Genomic DNA, 23,596 nt, shown 5'->3' on the forward strand with positions numbered 1-23,596 from the left:
AAAATCCAATTAACACAAATATTCACCAAACCAATTGGGGAAAATAAGATTTAAATCAGAACACCTATTATAGCTTACCAAAAGGCGCCCAAAAAAAAAAAAATCTTGAAGCCCCGAATTGAGCAACAACGCATCTTGAGTAAACTTAAATCATACCAAAATCGATAGGCATTCAAAACCTATTAACTAAAAACCAAAAACCAAGTTCCTAGTAGAACAGAAGAGGTCGGCGACTGGCGGACGACAAGAATGGGAACGGAAAATCGAAGAAACTCGACTGGCAGAAAATAGCGATCGAGCGACGTAGCCGACGAAGGGCAGCAGTCGAGCGACTGGAAGGAAGAAGAAGGAGAGAAAAAAATAGAATTTTATTTTCTTCTTTTCTCTACACGCAAACCGAGGGCTCATTAACTCCACATTTATAACCATTTGTTACCCCACTAAACCCTAACTCCTCCTCCCTTTTCCTTAAATAATTATATATATATCGTGTAATTTCAAACCCAAAAATAAAAAGGAATAAGACGGATTTTGCCTTACGATCTTTGAGGGCGTCACAAAGAGTGAGACCAAGAGGAGTAGAGATACAAAGAGAAAATAGTAATTTGTGAGTGAAAAAAAAAAGAGAGAGAGCAAGAGCGAGACCAAGAGATAGAGCGAGAGCAAGAGCGAGACTAAGAGAGAACGAGAGCAAGATGGCTTTTCTACATGTACAAGTATTTTTTAGTAATTTCATCCAAATTTGACGTCGACAAAGGGTCATTCGATATATATATATTTTTTTAAAATTTAGGTCATTCAACATTTTTGCATACAAAATTTCCAAAAAAATAGAACTCTCGATATTTATGAAATCTAAGGTTAATTTTAAGGCAAAAAAAGCTCAACAGAATAAATACGGGAAATCACATGAGACATGAGCATGTGAGAGTCTAAATTACCCTTTAGAGGCCATTTGGTTGGCGGGTTTTCTGCATGGGAATTGGTACATGTATTCAATTCCCATGTTTGTTTCATAGTTTTCAACTCTTTGCTTGGGAATAAGTTATTTCAGGCATCATCATTTCCCACAAGATAAAGGGTATCCTATTCCTTTCATGTGGGTTTTCTCTTTTCCCTTATCTAACTGTTTTTTATTTTACATATAATTTCACATTGAATACGATTAACTAATTAATTAATTAATAATAATTTAATAAAAATAATATAAATATTTATTTTAATAAATCAATAATGATCTATTAAAATATGTAATTAACTTATTTTATAATAAAAATTTAGTAAATTAATGGAACTATTTTTTTACATAAATTATTAATTTACTAACTAATGATATCTTAAATATATTTAATTAGCAAATTGTGATTAGTCAAATTTAGTTAGTATTAAACTTCATTTTTCAATAATAATAATTTATTACTTTATTATCTTTTTTAATAATCAAGTAATTTTATGGAGATTAATTTTAATTTGATCATTCACTATGAATATATAATCATCACTTATTATTTATTGTGAATAACTTTTATTACTTTATTCATTATTAACATATCATATTTATAAAACACTTTTTAATATTCTTTATTGATATATTATATTTTTATCTCATTTTCTTCACATTTATATAATATATTGTTCATTAAAATATATCTTTTTATATTATTTAATTAAAAGTAAAATTACTAATGTTGAACCTAATTAATAATGAAAATGATTCAGTGCTAGATTATAATTTACTTATAAATTACTCAATTTTCAAATAATTATAATTAAAATTATTATTAATTCATAATTAATTTATTTTTTTTATTGATATATTTAATATTATTCATTCTTTGAATTATTAGTCTATTGTAATTATAATAAGATTTGGATACTTAATTTCCTAAATTAAATGCAATACAATTTTTGTTCACAAAATTTTGATAGTATTTTTATGCACAACCAAACATCTTTAATTCTCAGATATCTTATTCTCAAATATCTTATTTTCAGATACGTAGAAAATCTTAAACTAAACGTCCCATTTTTTTTTTTTTTTTTAAACCCTAAAGACAAACGTACGATCTTCTCCCTGGCGATTCCTCTCCTCTCCTTCTCGCGCGACCTGCTGCTCCTCCGTGAACAAGGAAAACTCGAACGGCGGGCTTCGTCGAACGACGTCGGGGTTTCAGACAGCGAACCATCAACCTAGTTCCCACCCTCCCGTCCTACTCACACGTGCTCCACCTCCTTCGCGTTCTCCTCGGCCCTCTCACTCTTCACGCCCAACGCCGACACCGACGGCGGCGCCGGCTCTCCCTTCCTTTTAGCAACTCTCGCCACTCTGCCATTTTCTCCTGCTCGTACTGCCGCTGCCGCCTTCCTCCTATCTGTTTGCGCTCTTTTTTCTATTCTCTTCGTACCGGTATTCTCTCAATCTCAATCTGTGTCATTTTTCTCTCTTCCCATCCACCGACTAGAATAACCCAAGTTAGGATTTTTTTAATGGGAAAAAAATGAGGAGTTACGTGACAGGACAACCTCAGCGCATTTTTAGATTCAAAGCATGGTAGTGAAGAAACGAATATTGATGAATATCAAATAAAACTGTGATGTTAATTCTGAATACAATGCTCATGTGAAACTGACGAAATTAAAAGACTCGAATTATTGTTGACATAAATTTGAAAGTTTTCCTCTTTGGTATCTCATGCAGATTTAGTTTCTCGTTTGCCGTCGGAATGGCGAAGGAGGAATTTAGGGTTTACAATTCGATGACGCAGCAGAAGGAAGTCTTCACGCCGAAGGAGCCTGGTAAGGTTGGCATGTACGTCTGCGGCATCACGGCCTATGATTTCAGCCATATTGGCCATGCCCGCGCCGCCGTAAACTTTGACGTCCTGTACAGGTTTACCAATTTCTGCATTCTTATTTCTTTAGGCAATTGATTGCATTTATAAGATATTATTTCTTTTGGATAGTGAGGTTTTTGATAGCGCCAGGATATCAAGTTTCTGGGAGATTCAATACTCCGTTACTTGCAGAGGAGGGAAAAGATTATAGGAAAAGGAAAAGGAGAAAGAATATGTACAGTAAAGCGAATTCTTCTTTAGGCAGATGCTAATTTAGATCAATTGTGCATATATATGTAGTTGTTCAAGTCATTTCATGAGTAGGGAAGTTGAGAACAAACAGGCATGGTGTTCAAACCACCCAAACACCCTTTTCATTAAAAAAAAAAGAAAAAAAAGAAGGCACCCAAACACCCAGGATGCACAACTTTATCTATGGGACCAAATTAGGTTCTTGATAAATGATAAACCAGCTATTTTTCTGGGAAGAGCTGGGGCTAGGTTTAATACTTGTTATGAGCTTCGGTTTATAGACTCTTTTGTTATTATGGTATTGGTTTGATTTTGTTGGATTGAAGCCTCTTCTTTTATTTCTTTCATTTTCTTCTTATGAAACCTCAGTTATTTATTAAAACAACAAAAGAAAAAGAAAAAAGATAATAATGGGAACATCTTTGGTACTTTTTATTAGTCACAAATTGGTCCATTGACATGAAATAAAAAATATTTTAGTGCATGGAATACCTTTGCAAAGTGAATCTTTTCAATTGTTTTACTTCTTCTCAATATTTATAATAAATAAGTGAATTTCCAATTTTAGTATCTTTCGTCTGGCCTTGAAAGTGAAGCACGAATTGTATTGTGTGCCTATAATCTAAGTTGCTTATTGAATATTGGTGTCTTGTTCCTATGAGAGCCAATGATATCCCTAGCATCTATCCAACTCTCTTGACATTTAGATTTTTGTAGCATCTGAAACTCTCTTGATATTTAGAATTTTTCTGCATGGCTGGTGATTTGTTTGCAGTTTTGAAGCTTTATTTTTCATCAAATGCTTCTTAGAAACAAAAAAGGAAAAAAAATCAAATGCTTTAAAATTGTAACCAAATTGGTATAAATCCCTGCAGATACCTTAAGCACTTGGGATACGAAGTTACTTATGTGCGGAATTTTACTGATGTTGATGACAAGGTGAGAGTGTAGATATGTGTGTGTGTATATATATATCTTACATTAAGCAAGAATTGTGTTATAATGATTTACTTCCGTTGGGATGATTTCTTAGAGTTCTATCTTTTTCCGATATGAGACAAACTATCGTTTAAAATAGAAAAGTAATATAGACTTTGTCACCTAATACAGTCTTGGGATAGCCAATTTGAAGTCTGATTGCCTAACAGTTGATAGTTGATGTTCCCAAACCTTAATCTTTTCTTTGATGTTGAATTTAAACCATGCCATTGATCTCTCTGCTGGATTTAATTGTCGAATTTAAACCATGTAATTCTGTTAACGTTTCTGATAAAAAAAATAAAAATTGAGAGGGTAGTCTTGGATAGTTCCTTGGCCAGACACTTTTGTATGTCGGTTCCTCAAGGTTGGGGCAAGGAAAATTTGAGAGTATAGACTTGTTTATTTGTCTAGTGATTGGTGTTCACAAGATTATTGCTGCTGGCGGAGAGATTAAAAGATTGTTAACCTCAATGGTAGTAGAATCTCAGGGTGCTTTTATTAGTGTTTATAAGTTTTGGCTCAGTCCACATCCTATCCTACGTTCGGGTTGTCATAGGGAAATGGTTGATAATATCAATCTTTTATTGATGCTTGGAGAGTTTCACTTTTGCTCTGGGGGAGAGATATGTATTTGGAACCTTAGTCCTTCTAAAGGGTTCTCATATAAGTCCTGTTTTATTTGTCAATTAATCCCTTCCCTTTGAGTGAAAATTTCCAAGATTTTTTTTTCTTTGGCAGATTATCTACTAAAGAATTAATACCTTGGATAGATTTTTGGGGAGGGTTCCCAACTTGATGTCCTAATATTGGGTTCTCAATGGAAGATATTGGTCACATTCTTTGGGAGCGTGATCTTTCTTATTCAGTTTCGAGTCGGTTTTTGGAGGAGCTTTTATGTGAGTTTGGCTAGATGTAGAGGCTGCAGAAAGAGGGTTGAGGAGTTCTTGCTCCATCATCCTTTTGGTGAGAAAGGAAGGTTTTGTGGCTAGTTGGGGTGTGTGCTATTGTTTAGGACCTTTGATGAGAAAGAAACAACATAACTTTTGGGCCTGTGAGACCTTTGTGTGAGGTTTGGTCTTGTTTTTTTGGTTCAATGTGTCTATATGGGTATCCGTTGGCTAAATCTTTTCGCTTGATCTTATTTTATGAGATTGGACTTTGGAGGCTGTTTTAGTTTGCCTCCATTTTATGGGCTCTTTTTTGCATGCCCTTTCACTTTTTCTCGGTAAAAGTTTGGTATTTCATCAAAAGAAAAAAATATTTGATTTGTTTATTTTTGACATTTTCTTAATAGTAAATGTGTGGCATTTTCTGCACGGTAAATTTTTCAGTACTTGAGGTTGCCATTGTTACAATCAACAGATAATTCGACGGGCAAACGAGTCTGGGGAGAATCCATTTACGTTAAGTGATCGCTTTTGCCAAGAATATCTTTCTGACATGGCCGATCTTCAGTGCCTTTCTCCAACACATCAACCTCGTGTGTCAGATCACTTGGAACAAATCAAGGATATGATAACTCAGGTATGGATCTTTACAACAACTGAACGATCCAATCTGTCTACAACAAACTTTAACTATTTTCGTTTCTCTAAATTGCAGAATGCATTCATTTCTCATGTGCACAATTATATTTTGTTGCACTCTTGTATAATTTTGCCCCATACCTAGTCAAATGTGATTCAGCTATTTTTGTTTCTCTAAATTGCAGAATGCATCCATATCTCATGTGCACAATTATATTTTATTGCACTCTTATATAATTTTGCCCCATACCTAGTCAAATGTGATTCAGAAATTAGCAGCAAGGATTCTTAATGATTGGTCAATGATCATCAATATTTATGGTGTTGTGTGCTTACCACCCAAATATATTCTTTAAATGTTATTTCCTTCTAGATAACTATGACACTTTTCGTGACTATTTTTATATTGTTTTGGTGGAAAAAACCTACAAATGAAACGTGCATAATACTATGTGTTGAAATTTTATATATGATTCCCTTTTCATGGGAAACCACCATGCCTGGTGGTCCAAGGGCTAATGTAAATAGTAAAAGACTAGGAGACAAATGAGGACAAGCTGTGGTGATCAACTACTAGAATTAATATCTTATGAGTTTTCTTAGCAATCAGATGTAGGAGGTTCTTGAAATGCGTGCTTGGACTTTTATTTATATAAAAAAATTTCTTTTCAGTTTTCATATGAAGGTCGAAGTGCTTTTCCAAGACAAAAAAATGATTAATTTAGGGAGCGTTCTCTCTAGTAGTTGAAAACCATGGAGTTTTGCCTTTTATAAATGTCTAGTCATTTTTTTTTCATCTGAAGATTTCCTTATTCTAGTTGTGAATTGAAGGGAACAATTAGTCGTGACCCTGTCTTATTTGATTTTTGGTCGATAAATTTGCAGATTATAAAGAATGAATGTGGCTATGTAGTTGATGGAGACGTGTTCTTTTCTGTGGACAAATTTCCAAATTATGGACAGTTGTCGGGACAAAAGCTTGAAAATCATAGGGCTGGCGAACGGGTTGCTGTGGATTCGAGAAAGCGTAATCCTGCTGACTTTGCATTGTGGAAGGTAAAAAGCAGATATCAATTTGGCTATGAGGTAAGTAGGAACAGGAATTGGTTGTTTAATGTTTGTAATAAATATAAACCGTGCAGGCTGCGAAACCTGGTGAGCCAAGTTGGGAAAGTCCATGGGGTCCTGGAAGACCTGGATGGCATATAGAATGCAGTGCTATGAGCGCTCATTATCTTACTTTTAGGTTTGATATCCATGGAGGTGGCATCGATTTGATCTTTCCACATCATGAAAATGAGGTTGCACAAAGCTGTGCTGCCTGCCAAGAGAGTAAAATTAGTTATTGGATGCACAATGGGCATGTTACCAATAATAACGAAAAGATGTCCAAATCACTGGGTAATTTTTTCACCATTCGCCAGGTAGGATGGGCATAAAGGAGCTATTGAAGCTTTTAAACAAGTTTTGTTTTTGGTGTTACTACATTTTTCTTACATCCTGCAGATTACGGAAAGGTATCATCCATTAGTTTTGAGACACTTTTTAATAAGTGCTCATTATCGGTCCCCTCTCAATTACACTATCTCTCAGTTGGATAGTGCATCAGATACGGTTTATTATATATACCAGGTTTGTGATCCCATCGATGCCTACTGATCAATCTCCTCAGTCATTCCATGGTCAATCATTTAATATTATATATATTTTTCATAATGAAACCCATGGTCAGTCATTTGTACTTGGTGCAAGGTGGTGGTATATTCAACTCATGATGGATTATTCTGTAATGACCAGTCTCTTTGATATTCATGGCCTGTTTTTGTGTAAATGGCAGACTTTGCAAGATTGTGAAGATGCTTTATCACAACATCAAGGGGAAAACCTTACTGACGGTTTGGGAAAAACAGCCAAAAAAGATCCTGTTAGCTCTGCTGCTGAAGAATGCATCAGTAATCTACGCTCTGAATTTCAAACTAGAATGGCAGATGACTTGAACACGGCACATATATTAACTGGCACCTTCCAGGAAGCTCTGAAATTTATAAATAGTACTTTGGCATCGTTGAAGGTACAGTTTCTTGCATGCATCCTGCACGTCTCCACAGTCAATGCTAGGGAATTTGTTTTATATCATTACTTAAAAATTTTAATTTTATGAAATCAAAATTTGAACTTGAATAAGCAGTGGAGTCATTGCCGCCCCCCTTCAAAAAAAAAAAAAAAAAAAATTCACTCGCAGAGAGTTGCTAGATGTGAACACTTTTGTGATTGGGCTAGACTATTTTCTGTAGGTGCTGAATTTTATAATTGTGTTGGAACTTTTCTGTCGGTGTGAATATTTGGCATCAAGTGTACCTGGTAGTGTTTTTCTGGTTAGGCTTAGATGTTTCATAATTGGATTTTGATAGGCCCCAAGTCACTATAGTGTATGTTCATAAGATAGGGAAGAGGGGTAAATTCTGGTAAGAAAAATATATAGTTAGTGTGGGCCCAAGAAAGGAATATTGTTAGTTAGAGGGCCTCAAGGTGAGAGTATGTGTATCGTTGGGGTGTATGGTGAGCGAATACTTTTGGTTCATTACTGTAATGTCACACCCCCTCCCGAGCCTACCTCTAGAACCCGAAAGGAGGCATGAAGACAACAGATATCACTCTTTCATGATATATACTACCCATCTGAACCTTTGCACTCATTAAACTTTAAGCCAAGGATATAAACAACTATTTGACTAAACCCATTTTATTACAAACAGTATAACGTTTATACAGCCAGACTTAACTACAAAGTTTACATCAACAACTTTAAACTGAAAGTGTGGTTGTGGCGTGACAGACTTTGACCTTAGCAGCATTTTGGAACTCCTCATCTTTTGCTACCTGAGAAGAAAAATATGAAAGAAAAGAATGAGCTTCAAGAAGCTCAGTGAGTGTAAACAACTTATAGAGTCTCTTTCAACTCATAATAATACAAGCATATCACAATTATGAGGTTAACATTCAAACCTCAGTCTTGAATGAGTCTGTTCTCAACCCTACCTACACACACGGTAGATAGTTAAACTGAAACCCAACATATCCGTTCTATCTCCTATGTGTCTCCTCTTATGGGCTTAGAAGCTAGACCCGTCGATCCTCTATCCACCTGATCTTACCCCTGAAATGGGAGGCTTATTGGGCCAGCAATGATGAGTTGCTCTCACCTATGCAGATCTAAGGATAATTCCGAGTGAATAGGAGTTCATAGTTAGCTCAGGATTAAGATTAAGTTACCTAGGTCATCAATTATCGAAATAGTCAGTTTTATACATAAAATGACGTTTAGAACGTAAAAAGTGACTATTTCATGGTTAAGTCTTATGCAAACTCATTGCATAGGATCCCCTCACTCACATATCTCTAAATGAACGATTCAGGATCACATCGTTTGTACTAACTACAAAGTGGGCCACATCCATAGTGTCTCCAGAATAAGGCGCCCAACCTTATTCATATATTATAGACCATTTTGGCTATATATTTGAACTTGATCCACATTTATGTCACTACATAAAGTTCAAACTACATTAAATAGCCTCAGGACCTTAGTTTATTGGATTCAAGATTATAATTTTGTGAGAAAGAACCGATAAAGAAGAGAGAGAGATTGAGTGGGACCAGTGCTAGACCAAGTAAAGCAACCATTTGGCAAAGGAATATCTCGCAAGTGGTAAGTAGAAATCCTTTCATTAAAAGTATGCATACTGAAGGAGATTGTGGGATCATAAGATTTCTCCCAAGACTACCTTGTGACGTTGAAATCTCCACCAATAACCCAATTCGCGCCTCCCAAACCAATAGGGTCATCAAGCTCTTGCCAAAAATCAGACTGGTAAACATTATTAGATGGACGATAAACTGTAGTAAGCCAAAAGCAAAAGCCAAAAGAAAAATGCCAGAGAAACAGGGATAGAGAGTAAAATGACCTTGAATCTCAAGGACAGAAAAATCAGGTTCACTTCAAAGTGTCCAAAGCAATCCAATCAATGCATGAGGAGCTCCATATAGATTTAATAAAAAAAGAACCAACTGATGGTAGTTTTGTTTCTTGGAGGAGAACAATGCTTGGGTTATGATGCTGGATAAGTCTTTTAACCAAGGTCATCCAAGAATTGAGGCCCCGAACATTCCAAGAAAGGAATTTCATTGATAGTCCGAAGTACCCTCTCCCTTATGGCCAAGTTTGCAGACTAATAGCAAATAATTGATAAAGATTAGGAGCTAGAGCATTAAAAGGTTTGCTTCCACGTTAAGCTTCCAAATATGAAGAGTTGCAACCCTTCAAGAATCAAAGCCACCAAAAGTCATAATGAATCTAGAAATTCAGATTCATTCACATATTTAATATTTAATGTATCAATTTATAATAATGTATTTACATTTATGGAGGTTCATATTTGTAGTTGAAGAGTTTTTGTTGAACCTAGTCAATTAGGTGAAATGTCGTGTCCTTTCAAGTTGTCTTTTCAATTAGTATAAATACCTATGTACTTTTGTCATTGGAGAACAACATTTTGAATTTGAATGAAATTTCCTTAGAGTTTATTCTCTCAAGCTTTATGCTCTTTCTTTGTATTCTTGTGTTTAGAATGCATGTTTTAGGACTTTCAATCTAGTTTGATAAATTAAATTAGATTGTAGAAAGTTCGAAATCTTGAAGTTAGGAACAAGTTCTCCTTTCTTCTTGATCATCGATCAATTTTCTAAACCAAAATATGTTTAGCTTTCTTGGGGTTGTTTACCAATTAGTTAATCGGGGTTATTCTTATTACTGTTGTGGGAGTTCTCAGACGTGATTGAGGTAGTTCCCTTTATCACTTGTCATAGTGGATTGATGAATAGAGACCAAGTAGTTCTCTTTGTAATTTGGGTTTTTGCTAGCCATGACAGATGGCTTCTTGGTTTTAGGAGCAGCTGGGATGACCATAACACATAAACCATGTTTTGACAACAATGAAGCCAAGTCATTAAGACCGAAAGGGAGGGAAGATGCAGCAAGCTGTTGGAGAAAGGAGGGGAGATAGGAGAAGGGAAATCACTTATCGGGGTAGGAGGGTTTAAGGTTGAGGTAATTGGAGATGTGGAGACATGGCTAGGGCTTAGATCGGTTGGGAGGGGAGGAAGGGAGTATAGGGGAAGGTGATTTGATTCGTTCGATTGGTCTCCAAACATAGACAAGTCAAGGGGCAGTTTGGTAAACGTTGAGTCACGGGTAGGGCAATTAGGTTCATTTACAGGGCTGGAAGGATACCTTTCAGTATTAGAACCAGCGAATGGAGGGAGGGAAGCAGTGGTTGAGGTGGAGAAAATGGAGCCAACGTGGAGGGAAGTGGGCCTTTCTCGGAAAGTAACTATGGAAAGAGAAGGTTGGGAGAAGGAAGGAGAGGCAGAGGTGGAAGGGCTGGAAATTTGGGGTTGAAAGCTAAAAGAGGAGGTTGTTGGCTTGGCATCTCCTTAAGTTTAGGGGAATCAAACGACTATAAAGAAGGGGAGAGAGAAGGGGAAACCGTCGACAAGGAATTAATAGCTTGGGATATTCCTTTTTCGGTAACCCTTGATTCATGGAGATCCTTAATCATAGCACTTCCAACAATGGAAATCTCAGTTGACAGTTTCTTTCCTCTCTGGCGGTTGCTTGACCCATCTATCACGACTTGGATTCTGACCGTGAGTACACCACCGGCCAAATCTGAGGGAAGATGCACTTCGCAAGGAATGAGGCCCCTAGAGTTTTCTTTGATTTTCAAATGAGCAAAAGAGAGAATAAGGCCTCTCTCAGTTTGATCGGATGAACGGAGTTAACCACCACATAAATCACCTATTTGCTTGAAGATATCTTGCGACCACAATGTAAGGGAAGATTGTAGACATCAATCCAACCTCATGCTGTTTGAAGGATGAAGAAGATGATGGAGAGAGGAACTTAATTTTCTTCTTATTCTCCACAATCACCCAATCGGTAGTTTGACAAAGGCTTTTAGATGTCTCATGATTATAAACATGCAACAGTGCTTTATCATCAGAAAGAGGATTAATGGTACAGTGGGCTGAGAGGGATGATTGAATTGTGTCGCGAATAGATGACCAAGAGTCTCCAAGTGTAAAGAGTTGGACCACCATAGAATTCCAATCAAATTGGGGATGAAGCAGGGCTGATGAGCGGGAGGAGCTAGCATGAATAGTAGTTGTGGTCATATAGGGTGGCCTCGATTGGGTGGAGGATGATTGAATAGTAGCCTTGTAAGATTGTGGCTTTGAAGCCACTGCAGAATTGTTTGTATGGTGAGGCTGACCAGGGTAATCCAAAACCAACAAGAAAAAAGAGAATCATCCCAATTTATTTTCCATATATGGGATGAGGATAATAGTGCAGTGGCCAGAGTGTTCCAAGAGAGTGAGCTCTGCAAAGTAACCATTCTTATTGCTGTGTTTTTCAAGTCAGAGGGTGTCACACCTTCATCATTCAATTTCCTAAAGAACTTATGGTTCAGCGGTTCACTGAAAATTAAATTGAAAGATGAAGCAAGCCACTCAAGAGATGTCTATGAAACAAAGATGGAATGAGTGTTTGAGCGAGTTTGCTCAGATAATTTGAAATGTTTCCCTCTTAACGACACAATCAAGGGTAGAGAGAATTTTCCGATCGATATGAATTGTTCGGGTTATGGTTGAGGAAGCGGTGTGCGGTAGAGGAGGCATGGTGAATGGAATTCCCGCCTTGGTACTCATTCCGTTATGATTTCTTAGTAATGCCATTCGGTTTGTGAAATGCCCCGTCCACATTCCAAGTTATCATGAATGACATATTGAGGCCATATTTGAGGAAATTTGTTATTGGTATTCTTTGATGACATCTTGATATATAGTCAAACAACGGAGGATCATATAGGCTATTTGACTATTGTGCTGGATATCTTAGTCTCTGATCAGTTTGTGGCTAATTTCAAGAAATGCCAGTTTGGGGGCCCCTATATCGAATACTTGGGCCATATTGCATATGTTGATGGTGTCTTGGTTGATCCGGGAAAATTGAAGTTATGCAATGATGGCTAATACCTAGAAATGTCAAGGAATTGAAGGGGTTTTGGGGATTAACAGGCAGCTATTTAAGGAGATTCGTTGCTAATTATGGGACAATTTAGCGACCCCTCACACAACTGCTAAATAAAGGGAATTTCACATGGAATTAGGAGGTAGGAGATGCTTTTCAGAGGTTAAAAAGTGCCATGATCTATGTACCGATCTTAGGATTTCCTAATTTTGAGGAACCATTCGAGATTGAAATGGATGCTTCAGGTGTTGGAGTAGGGGCAGTATTGATGCGAAAACAGAGACCCCTAGCTTTTGGGTAGATGCTTTATTGTAAAGGCAAATCAGAAGAGTTTGAAATTCTGACTTGAACAGAGGGTGGTTGCTGGGGAATACCAACGTTGGATTGCAAAGCTACTATGCTATTGATTTCTCGATTGAATACAAACGTGGGCCAAAAAAATTCACGGTTGATGCTTTATTAAGGTTGCCTCCAGCTCTTAAGTTAGGGTTGCTCAGTGTGATCGAGGGGTATAAACACTTCAATTTTTACTGATCAGGTGTGTGTTGATACCACCTTGAATGAGATTCGACAAGCTTTATTGGTAGGACAATAGGCACCTATTGTCACACCCCCTCCCAGATTACCCTCTTAATCCAAAAGAAAATGTGACGATGTTAGGATCTCGGTTCACTTGCAGAAGAACAACAGTAACACACACACACACCAACCAGACACCTAACTCCAAGAATCAGGGTATTAGATCCCTCCCTGAGTTATGATATTAACTAGCAAACCTTACAGTCCTCAAGCGTTTCTAACAAAAGGAAATAACAGATGGAAAAGAACAATGATACTACAAGGTAGAAATGAAAAGGATACTCGACTGTTTGAGAGGTCGACTCTCCCAAGGTTTCATTCCCAAAGCATTCCCTCCTCTTTCCTTCTTCCCCGCAGGTCCTACAAATACCCGAACACTGGTCCTCCCTCCTCTGTACGGCTCCCCCAAATGCTTGCTGCCCTCTAGTGGTTTGTGCCTCCTATTTCCATCATGGTCCCCTCCTGTTGGTTCCCACTCTTTGTTTCCATATCCATCTTTCCTCTTTTGCCCTTCTTCCTCTCGTAGACTTTCATGATGGGTGGCCTCATAGAGGACAACAGTTACCAATCCTTTTGTGGCATTTACTGGCTAACCTATATTCTTAACCTACCTAGACCTGAAATATATAAATAACAATTTAAAATACTTAAACTCAGATAACACAACCAGGGTTAAGCACACAACATATTTACATCATAAACAGATACAGGGTTCAATGGGTCCCAACATTTAGCCCTTGTCCCTAACATAAACAACACTTATGTACAGACATTTACAAGTAAACACCTAAAACTTTTCTGAAATTGGAGTCCTTGGGTGGGAGAGCAGCAATGCAGTTAACCATTGGGAAATTGACCACTATTTGGGAAAAAAAATTTAAAACGAGTAAACTACTAGCCTACTGAGTGACTAATAAATCATAAATATCATGCTTAAAACTTTCAAACATAGCATAGCTTGAAACATAGCTTACATGCTCCATAGTTGAGAGAGAACCCTTTTGTTCAATCCCTCAGCGACAAACCTTAGTTGATGTGGAGTATTCTCAACATGACCAACGTCAATTCTACCTATGTTCACGTGGTAATAACTAAGTAACGTCATACCTTAGGTACTACTGCCCAGATAACTTCTCATTGTCCTATAGTATTGGGTTCTAAAAATCATCATAATATTCATACTTTGAAGTAAGACATACTTTGGATGCATAAACATCGTAAATCATATGCTTAAATATCATTACTATTAAACATAAAACTTCCCATGCATGCTTCTTGAAAATTAAGTATAGAAATACTTAAACCATGCTTTCATAAACTTCTTTAAACTAGCATGCGTTAATAGGCTTCATGAAATCTAGTTTTCTTGGAAATTATTTTGAACATTCTTTAAACATAAGGAAGCATGAGTATAAACATTCAAGTAAAACATATGTTACTAAAACATTGGAAAAATATTAGTTTTGTCACTCACAGCCTTGGGCGTTCTTTTTAGGGTTGATAAGCCTTTCCTATTGGTGTTAACCCTATGGAAATGATAACCATGTTTAGCTAATGCCATAAGTTCTCTTGTGAGACTAACTCACTTGAATGACTTAATACTTAACTTAAAGCATCCCTTTCAAGCTCCATGCATACCCTTTTATGCGTTCAACACTTAGTATTTTCTTGAGTTATGTTTCTAGGTTGTGCGGCCACAAGACTATCCATGTGCCCATCGCATGCCTCATATGCTCGTCCAGCCGCGCGCCAACACACCTCCCATGCAACCTTGCGCTCAGCACCTTGTGCGCCTATTCACACATCCTCGCTCGCAACTATTGTGCAGCCTATCGCTCACACAGCATCCCCTTGTGCTTAGGGCTTCAGTATACGCCGCATGGTCCAATGCATATCTTACGCCAAGCCCAGCACATCCCTTGCACGCAACTTAGCTCTCCACGTGCGTGTTCACCTGCGTCACCGTCTGGCCGTTCAAGCTGCTTACTTGCTTAACCTAAGCAGTTGTCTGCTTATTCAAACCAAAATTCTAGATTCTTCTTTGAGCTCAAATAACTTATTTTCCAGACCTTTTCTTGGAAAATTTTCTTCTACAAACTCGTTAAAAACATCTTAACTTGCTTACCCTGAATACTTCTTGGTTTGGTTGGAATCCTTCAATCTTCACCACTGGTCAGATTCATCCGAGAGCCTGACCTTCTTGGGGATTTCTTCATATTTCACCTTGAATTCCTTGGAGGTTCCTTTTGGCAGCCCTAGAGCTTCAACTACACTTAACCTTTGTTCAAATGGCTTTGGAAACACCTCAATAGCATGAGTAATTTGCTCAAACCGACTCTTTGAATCGAGGCTTTACTTTTATAGTGGAGACTGCATGGTTCAATACTCTCTAACCATCGTATGGCACATCTGGACGCATACCCTTTTGGCCAATGCTCACCCTCAACACATCATGCGTCTGTTGCTTGGCCTAGTGTCATTGCCTGACTTCCCTTGCTCGTGGCCTTTGCTTAAACATCGCATAGCCTTAGCCATGCGTCCAACGCCTTCCTTTTGCTGCCCCACATAACCTCACTTGGCTCTGGTTGGCGCGTTGCCCACGCCCATTGCATGGTAACTCACAGCCAGCACTTGGTCATTTTTCTCCATGCAACATACCATCATGCGCTCAACTAACCTCTTAGGAGCATGGCTGCCACACACCTCAACAACCTTCAACGCATGGGCTATCATGGCACATTTAGCTTCCACACTTGGCCAAATTTCCTCACCTTTTCTCAATGCAAAAGCTACCCGAGAGCCTTGTTTCTCCATACTTGAAACTTTTCCTTCTTCTTTATCAGCTTTCCCTACAAACATTACATTAACTTATACTTGATTTTAATTAACATACTAATTATCATTCTTTGGGGTTTACACCTATAGGGTATTCGTTACAAGGAGATGTTCTCTGTTACAAAGGCCGGTTGGTCCTGCTAGCAAATTCACCAACTATTCCTTTGAAAAAAAGAGTTCGGATTATAAGTTTTTGAATGAATTTCATAACAGTCCAGTGGGGAGGACATCAAGGAGCCTTGAAGGCATATCAACGATTGGCAAGGGAGGTATATTGGGTTGGAATGAAGGTGAGAGTGCATGCATTTGTAGTGAATTGCCCAATATGTCAACAAGCAAAGTATTTGACTTTAGCCCCGACTGGACTTCTACAAGCATTGCCTATTCCGGACAAAGTTTGGGAGGATAATACCATGGATATGAGGGGTTGCCCAAATCAGAGGGGTATGATACTATAATGGTGGTAGTTAACCTTCCAAGTACGCCCACTTCATTGTCCTCAAGCACCCATTCACTGCAAAATCCGTAGCTGCTGCCTTTGTTAGGGAAAGCGTAAGTTTGCATGGCTATCCCAGGAGCATTGTATTGGATCGTGACAGAATCTTTATCAGCTTGTTTTGGGAAGAGTTATTCCGTTCATTGGGAACTCAGCTCCACCGTAGTACACCTACCATCCTCACACCGATGGTCAATCTGAGGTAGTTAATTGGGGGCTTGAATCCTACCTTCGATGCTTTGCAATGGGCACTCCCAAGCAGTGGTCAAAGTGGATACCCTGGGCAGAATTTAATTATAACATGTTTTATACAGCTTCGCGTTTAACACAGTTCGAGGTATTGTATAGCTACCCTCCACCTCCAATTTTGCATTATGAACAGGGGTTTAGTGCTGTTAATGAGACTGATACATTGCCGCACGAACGTGAAAACTCTAAAGGTTGAGTTAAATAGAGCCCAACAATGCATGACAAAGGCTGCAAATGAAAAACGACGAGAGGTCGATTATGCAGTAGGAGACTGGGTGTCTTGAAGCCAAGGCCATATCAACAATCTTCCTTATGCAACCATGCTCATCCGAAGCTAGCACCACGCTACATTGGGCCTTTCCAAATTGCTGCACGGGTGGGAGCAGTAGCCCATTGGCTTACGTTGCCAGCAGAATCGAATATTCATCTGGTCTTTCATGTATCACTCTTGTGAAAAGCAGTAGGAACAACCTGCCAAATCTACCAATACCTCCCAATTTGGCCAATGAATAGACTTTCAAGCTCCAACCAGCAGGGGTGTTAGGTCTGCAGAACTCTCCCAATAATGAGGGAGCTTTGGAGGTATTAATTCGACGGGACGGTGGCCTCCCTGTGGATGCTACGTGGGAGCTTGCCTCGGTTATCAAGGAGCAATTTCCAGATTTCCACCTTGTGGACAAGGTGGCTCTTTGGGGGCGAGTAATGATAGGCCCCAAGTCACTAGAGTGTATGTTCGTAAGAGAGGTAAGAGAGGAGGGGTAAATTCGTGCAAGGAAAATATATAGTTAGTGTTGGCCCAAGAAAGGAATATTGTTGGTTAGGGGGCCTCAAGGTGAGATTATGTGTCGTTGGGGTGTGTGGTGAGAGAATACTTTTGGTTCATTACTGTAATCCAACTTTTTGAGCATTGTGGAGAGGAATGGAGCTCTCAAATTTCTCCCTGTGGCTGAGGCCTATCAGATTTCTTATGTTTTGTTAGCCAAGTGTTTGGGTGATCTAGGTTGGTTTTATTATCTAATTTGGTTTTGTATATGTTAATTTTCCATTTATTTTAGTGTTCAACTTGATAAATTAAAATCAATCTACTAAACTAAATACAGCGGGAATTTTTTTTGTCTGAATTCCTACGCCCCTTTTCTTTTTTTCTTTTCTTTCTTTTTATTTTTTCCATTTAGAATAACCATGTTTTTTATTTTATCAGAAGAAGCAACCAAAGAAACAGCAACTGTCCATGATCCAGTCCCTTGTCAATGTGAAGAAGGAATTGAGAGAAGTTCTAGATGTTCTTGGATTGCTGTCGTCATTTACGTACTCTGAAGTAAATATAATCTGTCTTATATATATTTTATTTCCATAGGTTCATATCTTATTTTGCTTCTTTAATCTTCACACTCTTACTGGCTTGGTCAGCTCTTCAAAAGACTTTGATTTCTGGAATTTCACACAAATGTATTTTTAATTCTTGCAATTAGATTTTGGTCTTACATTTAACACAAATCTTGTTTTCCAAATCGTTAACATGTTAGCTTAACATTAATGACTGGAACAAGTTTTTAACATTAATGACTGAAATGAAGTCTATGTATGTTAAAAGATAAAAATAAAATATTTTGAAACATTAGGGATTAGAAGAGAACAAGATGAAAAATGAATTAGAATTGAACTTGTTGAATATGAAACATAAAGATGCAATCCACCATTCAGGTTTTGCAGCAGTTGAAGGACAAAGCACTGAAGAGAGCACGGATGGTGGAAGATGATATCCTCCGTTTGATTGAAGATAGAACACAAGCTAGAAAAAACAAAGATTTCGCGAGAAGTGACAATATCCGAGCCGAGCTATCTTACTTGGGCATAGCTCTCATGGATGTTGGTAAAGAGACCATCTGGAGGCCGTGTGTTCCTGTAGAACTGGCGCCACTGCCTCCTCCATCTGAACAGAACAAGCCCAGTCCAGTGGAGCAAAAGCCGAAGGAGCAGCAACTTGCCCAGCCGCCAGCAGTTGAACTTGAAGGCAGTTCAAGAGCAAACAGTTGATGCTCAGCCACATGAGGCGGAAAAGAAGGTGACTGTGCCCATCTGATGTTGCGTCTTTTTCGTTTGGCGAAGAGGGATGGAGGATGAGATTTACATTGTTGGCCATTCGTAAACACTTTTTGGCCATTAATGTCGAAACCTGATACATTTTGGAAGAGCCTGCTTGGCCTACAGATATATGTAACTTTATTTATACGTAATTTAATTGTTGAGAAAGAGAGAGAATTTACTACTAACTTATACCACAGTTCAGCCCCTAAAAATTAATCCCAGCCGACTCCCTGTTATAATGAGAATTTCATTTGAAATAATTGATTATGGGCCAAGAGGAAATTTATGGTTCAATTTTTGCTAGTTTTTCCCCCAAATATTAGTAGAATTCTTGAAAGAATTTTAGTTTATATGCATGACTGATGTGATCAGCAAAGATGTTTCAATAATGTCATGGGAGTCCCGTCTTTCCCTTCTTTCAGCAGGATTCCTTGTGTGAGCCAGTTTTTTTTTTTTTTTTAGATATATTTTTTTTTAAATTGTAGTCCTTATATTATTTCATTTTCTTGTTATTAAAAAAATCTAATTATGTTTGAAATACCTATATGAGTTTTACTCTATTTTTGTTCCTATCATTTTAAAATATTACCCTTTGTTTTGTGACTTCTATAACATGTGGAGTTGACAGTTGAGGAGATATGAGCTCTTTAGTTGTCGTCTGTGGAGAAAAGGTGTCACCGCCATTGGGTTATGTTTTTCGGAAAGCCATTGCCACTGGTGTTGCTATTGTTGCGGGAGAAGATGACCGGGACAGACCATCGGAGAGAAATTGGATGTGGCCAGCAGTGAAAAGAAAAGATGAGAATTTTTGTCTTATGTATTTTACCTTTTTTAAAACCTTTACCTTTTTTTTCTTTGCTTTGGTCGCCGATGTGTGGAGGTCACCGCCGGTTGCTTTAGTGTTTGATACATATTTGCCGGCGTCTAAGAGAGAGAGGAGATCGATTGCACTCCAAATTCCTTGATGAAACTTGTTCATCGATGCTATCAGGGATTTGTTGGAGAGAGTTGGCGCTTGGGAGAGGAGAAATTTTGAAGGGGCAGCCAAGTGTGAATTCCCCCAGTAGAAGCGGATGTTCACTTGGATTGTTGAATTCGTTTTGGAACTTATTAAAACAGAGAAATACAGAGAACTACAGGTATAAGCAACATTAAGCATGCTTTTCTGCATGCTTTTCTACGTAATGCACAAAGGGAAGGAAAATGAGATGGATTTGCTCATGAAGAACTTTTCTTGTTTTTCTCTCTGACAAGATCACGAACAACCAATTTCCTCTTCGTCACTAACTCCTATGTGTAACAATACATTACTTCTTGGACGTTATCAATGAGGTCTTCCTTACTATTCTCAAGGTGAAAATCTAGGTAGAGTGATGGACTTGCTTTAGATTTTGGTGAGGGAATTGAGGGAGTTCTTGAGAAGAAATTTGATAAAGGAAGAAGATGATCTAAAGAGAGCTTTTCTTCTTCAAAGAGTTTCACGTAAAAAACCATCATCCCGCCTCTCTATGTAAATCCCATATATGAGATGAGGAAGTTATCTCATAACTCTCTCTCAACCACGGAAAATAACTCCTAAAGAGTTATTTTTCAAATTGTAATTATATTATAATTAATATAATTAATACCATATATAACTTAGCTTATATTATATCATAAAGAATATACTTATAGTTTTTATTCTCTCATATATTCAATTAATTTTAATATTTGAATCATATTCAAATATTTATCTCTCTCATTAAACTTTATTATATAATGTATCCACATATATTATATTAAATATTTATCTCTCTCATTAAACTTTATTAAACTTGTTCATTAAACTTTGATCCATTGCTCGGTTTTGATTTCTTTGAGCATATTTTGATCCTTTTTAGCTCCTTTTGAGTATAATTTGATTATCGATCATAAATTCTAGAAATCACTTGCAAAAACCCGTCAAATCTTATAAAAAGATATATAAAAAATCGATCCTAAATCTAAGGCAAACAACACATTTTGTGTGCGTTTCACCATCCCAAACTTAAGAAAAAAGAAAAAAAAATAGAAAAATTCTAAATAAGTGTGCTATAATGATTCATGCCTCAGAGAATAACTAGTTGAAAATTCAAACAGAAACATTCAAGCAAGTCTATTGTTAAGGTCATCCATGGCCAAATCTAATAATCTCCCATGTGTGTGTGTGCAAGTCACATTCAATTCAGAAATTAGAAACTAAAGTTAGATTCAAGAAAGCTTCTCCAGTTTTCCCCTATTCTGCCTCATGCACCAATCATCAAGCATCAACACATTTTAGGAAGGTATATGTCCACTAGGGTGCCTTAATTACAGTCCTGGGTCCTAAACGTGCATCATTTTACCTAGGGGCACTAGCTTTCACACATTCTTTATAGAGAATCATATAGTTAATTTCCAAGTATCCTAACTGATCGCAGCAAGAGCAACTCTTTTTACTCCCATTCATGCATTCACATTAAAAGTTTATATAAATCATAAAAAGAATCTTTCTTTCAAGCGTGATAATGAGTGATCACTACTTTTTTTTAGAGGCAAACATAATATTCTTTTTTCCCCTCTTAGTCTAACATTATAAACCATCATGCACATAAACTCTCTAACCGATGGTATCTCTCAAGGTGACAACCAAATACACTTATCATGATTCTACTTTTTGTTAAAGTTTCTAAATTGAAATGACTACGTGCTCAAGATATGGGAAACTCAAAGAGGGACATAGATAGATCGTACTTCAAGATATTACTATCCTATTTCCACTATGAGTCATTCAACATGCATATTCAAGTCTCATCATGGACAATCAATATCAATAGCACACAACAAAGAACCAATGAGATCTCAATTCTCAATAAAAAAAAAATAAAAGTTTCTCCATTTTTTCAAAATAACATGCATAGAAGGATAAAATCAAATCAACATACATATCGGAATAAACAAACAAACATAAAAGTACGAAAGACACCTCCCATCCAAAACTTAGAAATTTGCATTGTCCTCAATACAAGAAAAGAATAGAGTATAGGAAAACAAGTCTGGGAGCGTGCAGGAGTCTACCAAGTAGGTTAGTGAAAAGAGTACCTTTTGTGTTGAACATATACCTTGAAAAATATGAGAACAAATGAGTGATTCTCGAATTTTTTTAAAAGAAACAACTAAAACAGAACAATAAATAACGTAGTAAAAATTTGGGTTGCCTCCCAACAAGTACTTAGTCTAACGTCTCTTAGCTAGACTGAACTACAAAATCATTATTTGAAAACCAGGTTTCGATCTTCCATTCTTCATCACCACAATAGTGCTCAAGTATTTGATCATTGACTTTGAATCTTGATCCATCTTCACCTTGCACTTCCACAGCTCCACAATAGTCCTGAGTTTACTTGGAAACAAATCTAAACGTGAATTAAAAAGTAAAACTTTTTGTCCAGGATAAAATGTATGGTGAATGATCTTCTTATCATGCCATCTAGCAATTCTTTCTTTATACAACTTGGCATTCTCACAAGCTTGATCATGGAACTCTTCCAACTTAGCAAGTTCCAACAACCTTTTCTCTCTCATCTTTTGTGTATCAAAGTTTAACTTTTTGATGGCCCAATAAGCTTTACTCACTAGCTCCACCGGTAAGTGACAAGCCTTCCTGGACACCAACCTATACGGTGAAGTACCAATTGAAGTTTTGAAAGTTGTATGGTAGGCTAATAATGCATCATTAAACTTGAAAGCCCAATCATTCATGTTAATCTGAACTATCTTTTCAAGGATTTGTTTGATTTTCCTGTTAGATTGAGGATGGTATGTTCCGGAAATATTATGTTTCACACCATATTTAGTCATTATAGAATCAAACAACTTGTTAAAAAAATGAGATACCTCATCACTTATGATAGCCCTAGGTGTATCAAACCTTGTGAAAATGTTTTTATGTAAGAATTTCAAAACAGTGCGGACATCATTATTCATAGTATCTATAGCTTCTACTCATTTAGACACATAATCAACTGCAACTAATATGCATAGCCTTCTAAAGACAAAGGAAAGGGCCCATAAAGTCAATACCCCAGACATCAAATAGCTCCATCTCCAAAATAAAGGTCATAGACAACTTATGTTATCTAGAGATATTGCCAATACATTGGCACCTATTACAAGATGTGACAAAAATATAACATTCTTGAGAAGGAGAAGGCCAATAAAATCCTAATTGAAGTACCTTATCTACAGTTCTAGTTGGTTTAAAATAACCTCCATAGGGTGAAGAATGGTAAGAGTTCAAGATACTTACCACTTTCTTCTGATGAACACATTTTCTTGTGGAACCATCCACACATACCTTTTAAAGAAGAGGAGCTTGCTAGTGTTAAGATTTGTTTTTGTGTAAATACCTCTTCCCTTGTTGTGTATTTGATCAGGAGGTAAAACCTTTCTTGCAAGATAAATAACAATATCAAAAGACCAAGGAGACCTATCCTCCACCTGATACAGATATTTATCAAAAATAGTCTTAACAATAGACGTGCTAGGTTTCTCATTCTTAAGTTCAAGCCTAGACAGGTGGTTTGCAATCACATTTTCATATTCTTTCCTATCCTTTATGTCAAAATCAAATTCCTGCAAAAGCAAAACCCATCTCATCAATCTAGGT

The 23,596-nt window shown here is 37.2% G+C and overlaps 1 protein-coding gene across 1 annotated transcript; it reads left to right on the plus strand.

Moving 5' to 3' along the window:
- Positions 1 to 2,070: 2,070 nt before the first annotated feature.
- LOC150032016 (cysteine--tRNA ligase 2, cytoplasmic-like) lies at positions 2,071 to 19,231 on the plus strand. Its single transcript, XM_090307988.1, has 10 exons — positions 2,071 to 2,407; positions 2,699 to 2,890; positions 3,962 to 4,025; positions 5,430 to 5,591; positions 6,479 to 6,649; positions 6,736 to 7,017; positions 7,100 to 7,225; positions 7,431 to 7,664; positions 18,044 to 18,160; positions 18,547 to 19,231. Exons 2-10 carry the CDS (start codon positions 2,724 to 2,726, stop codon positions 18,877 to 18,879), a joined length of 1,656 nt encoding a protein of 551 aa, XP_090164114.1. The 5' UTR covers positions 2,071 to 2,407; positions 2,699 to 2,723; the 3' UTR covers positions 18,880 to 19,231.
- Positions 19,232 to 23,596: the final 4,365 nt, after the last annotated feature.

The sequence above is a fragment of the Benincasa hispida genome, chromosome 12 (assembly GCF_027475165.1).
Source record: "Benincasa hispida cultivar pf3 chromosome 12, pf3_genome.v1.1, whole genome shotgun sequence".
Lineage (NCBI taxonomy): Eukaryota > Viridiplantae > Streptophyta > Magnoliopsida > Cucurbitales > Cucurbitaceae > Benincasa > Benincasa hispida.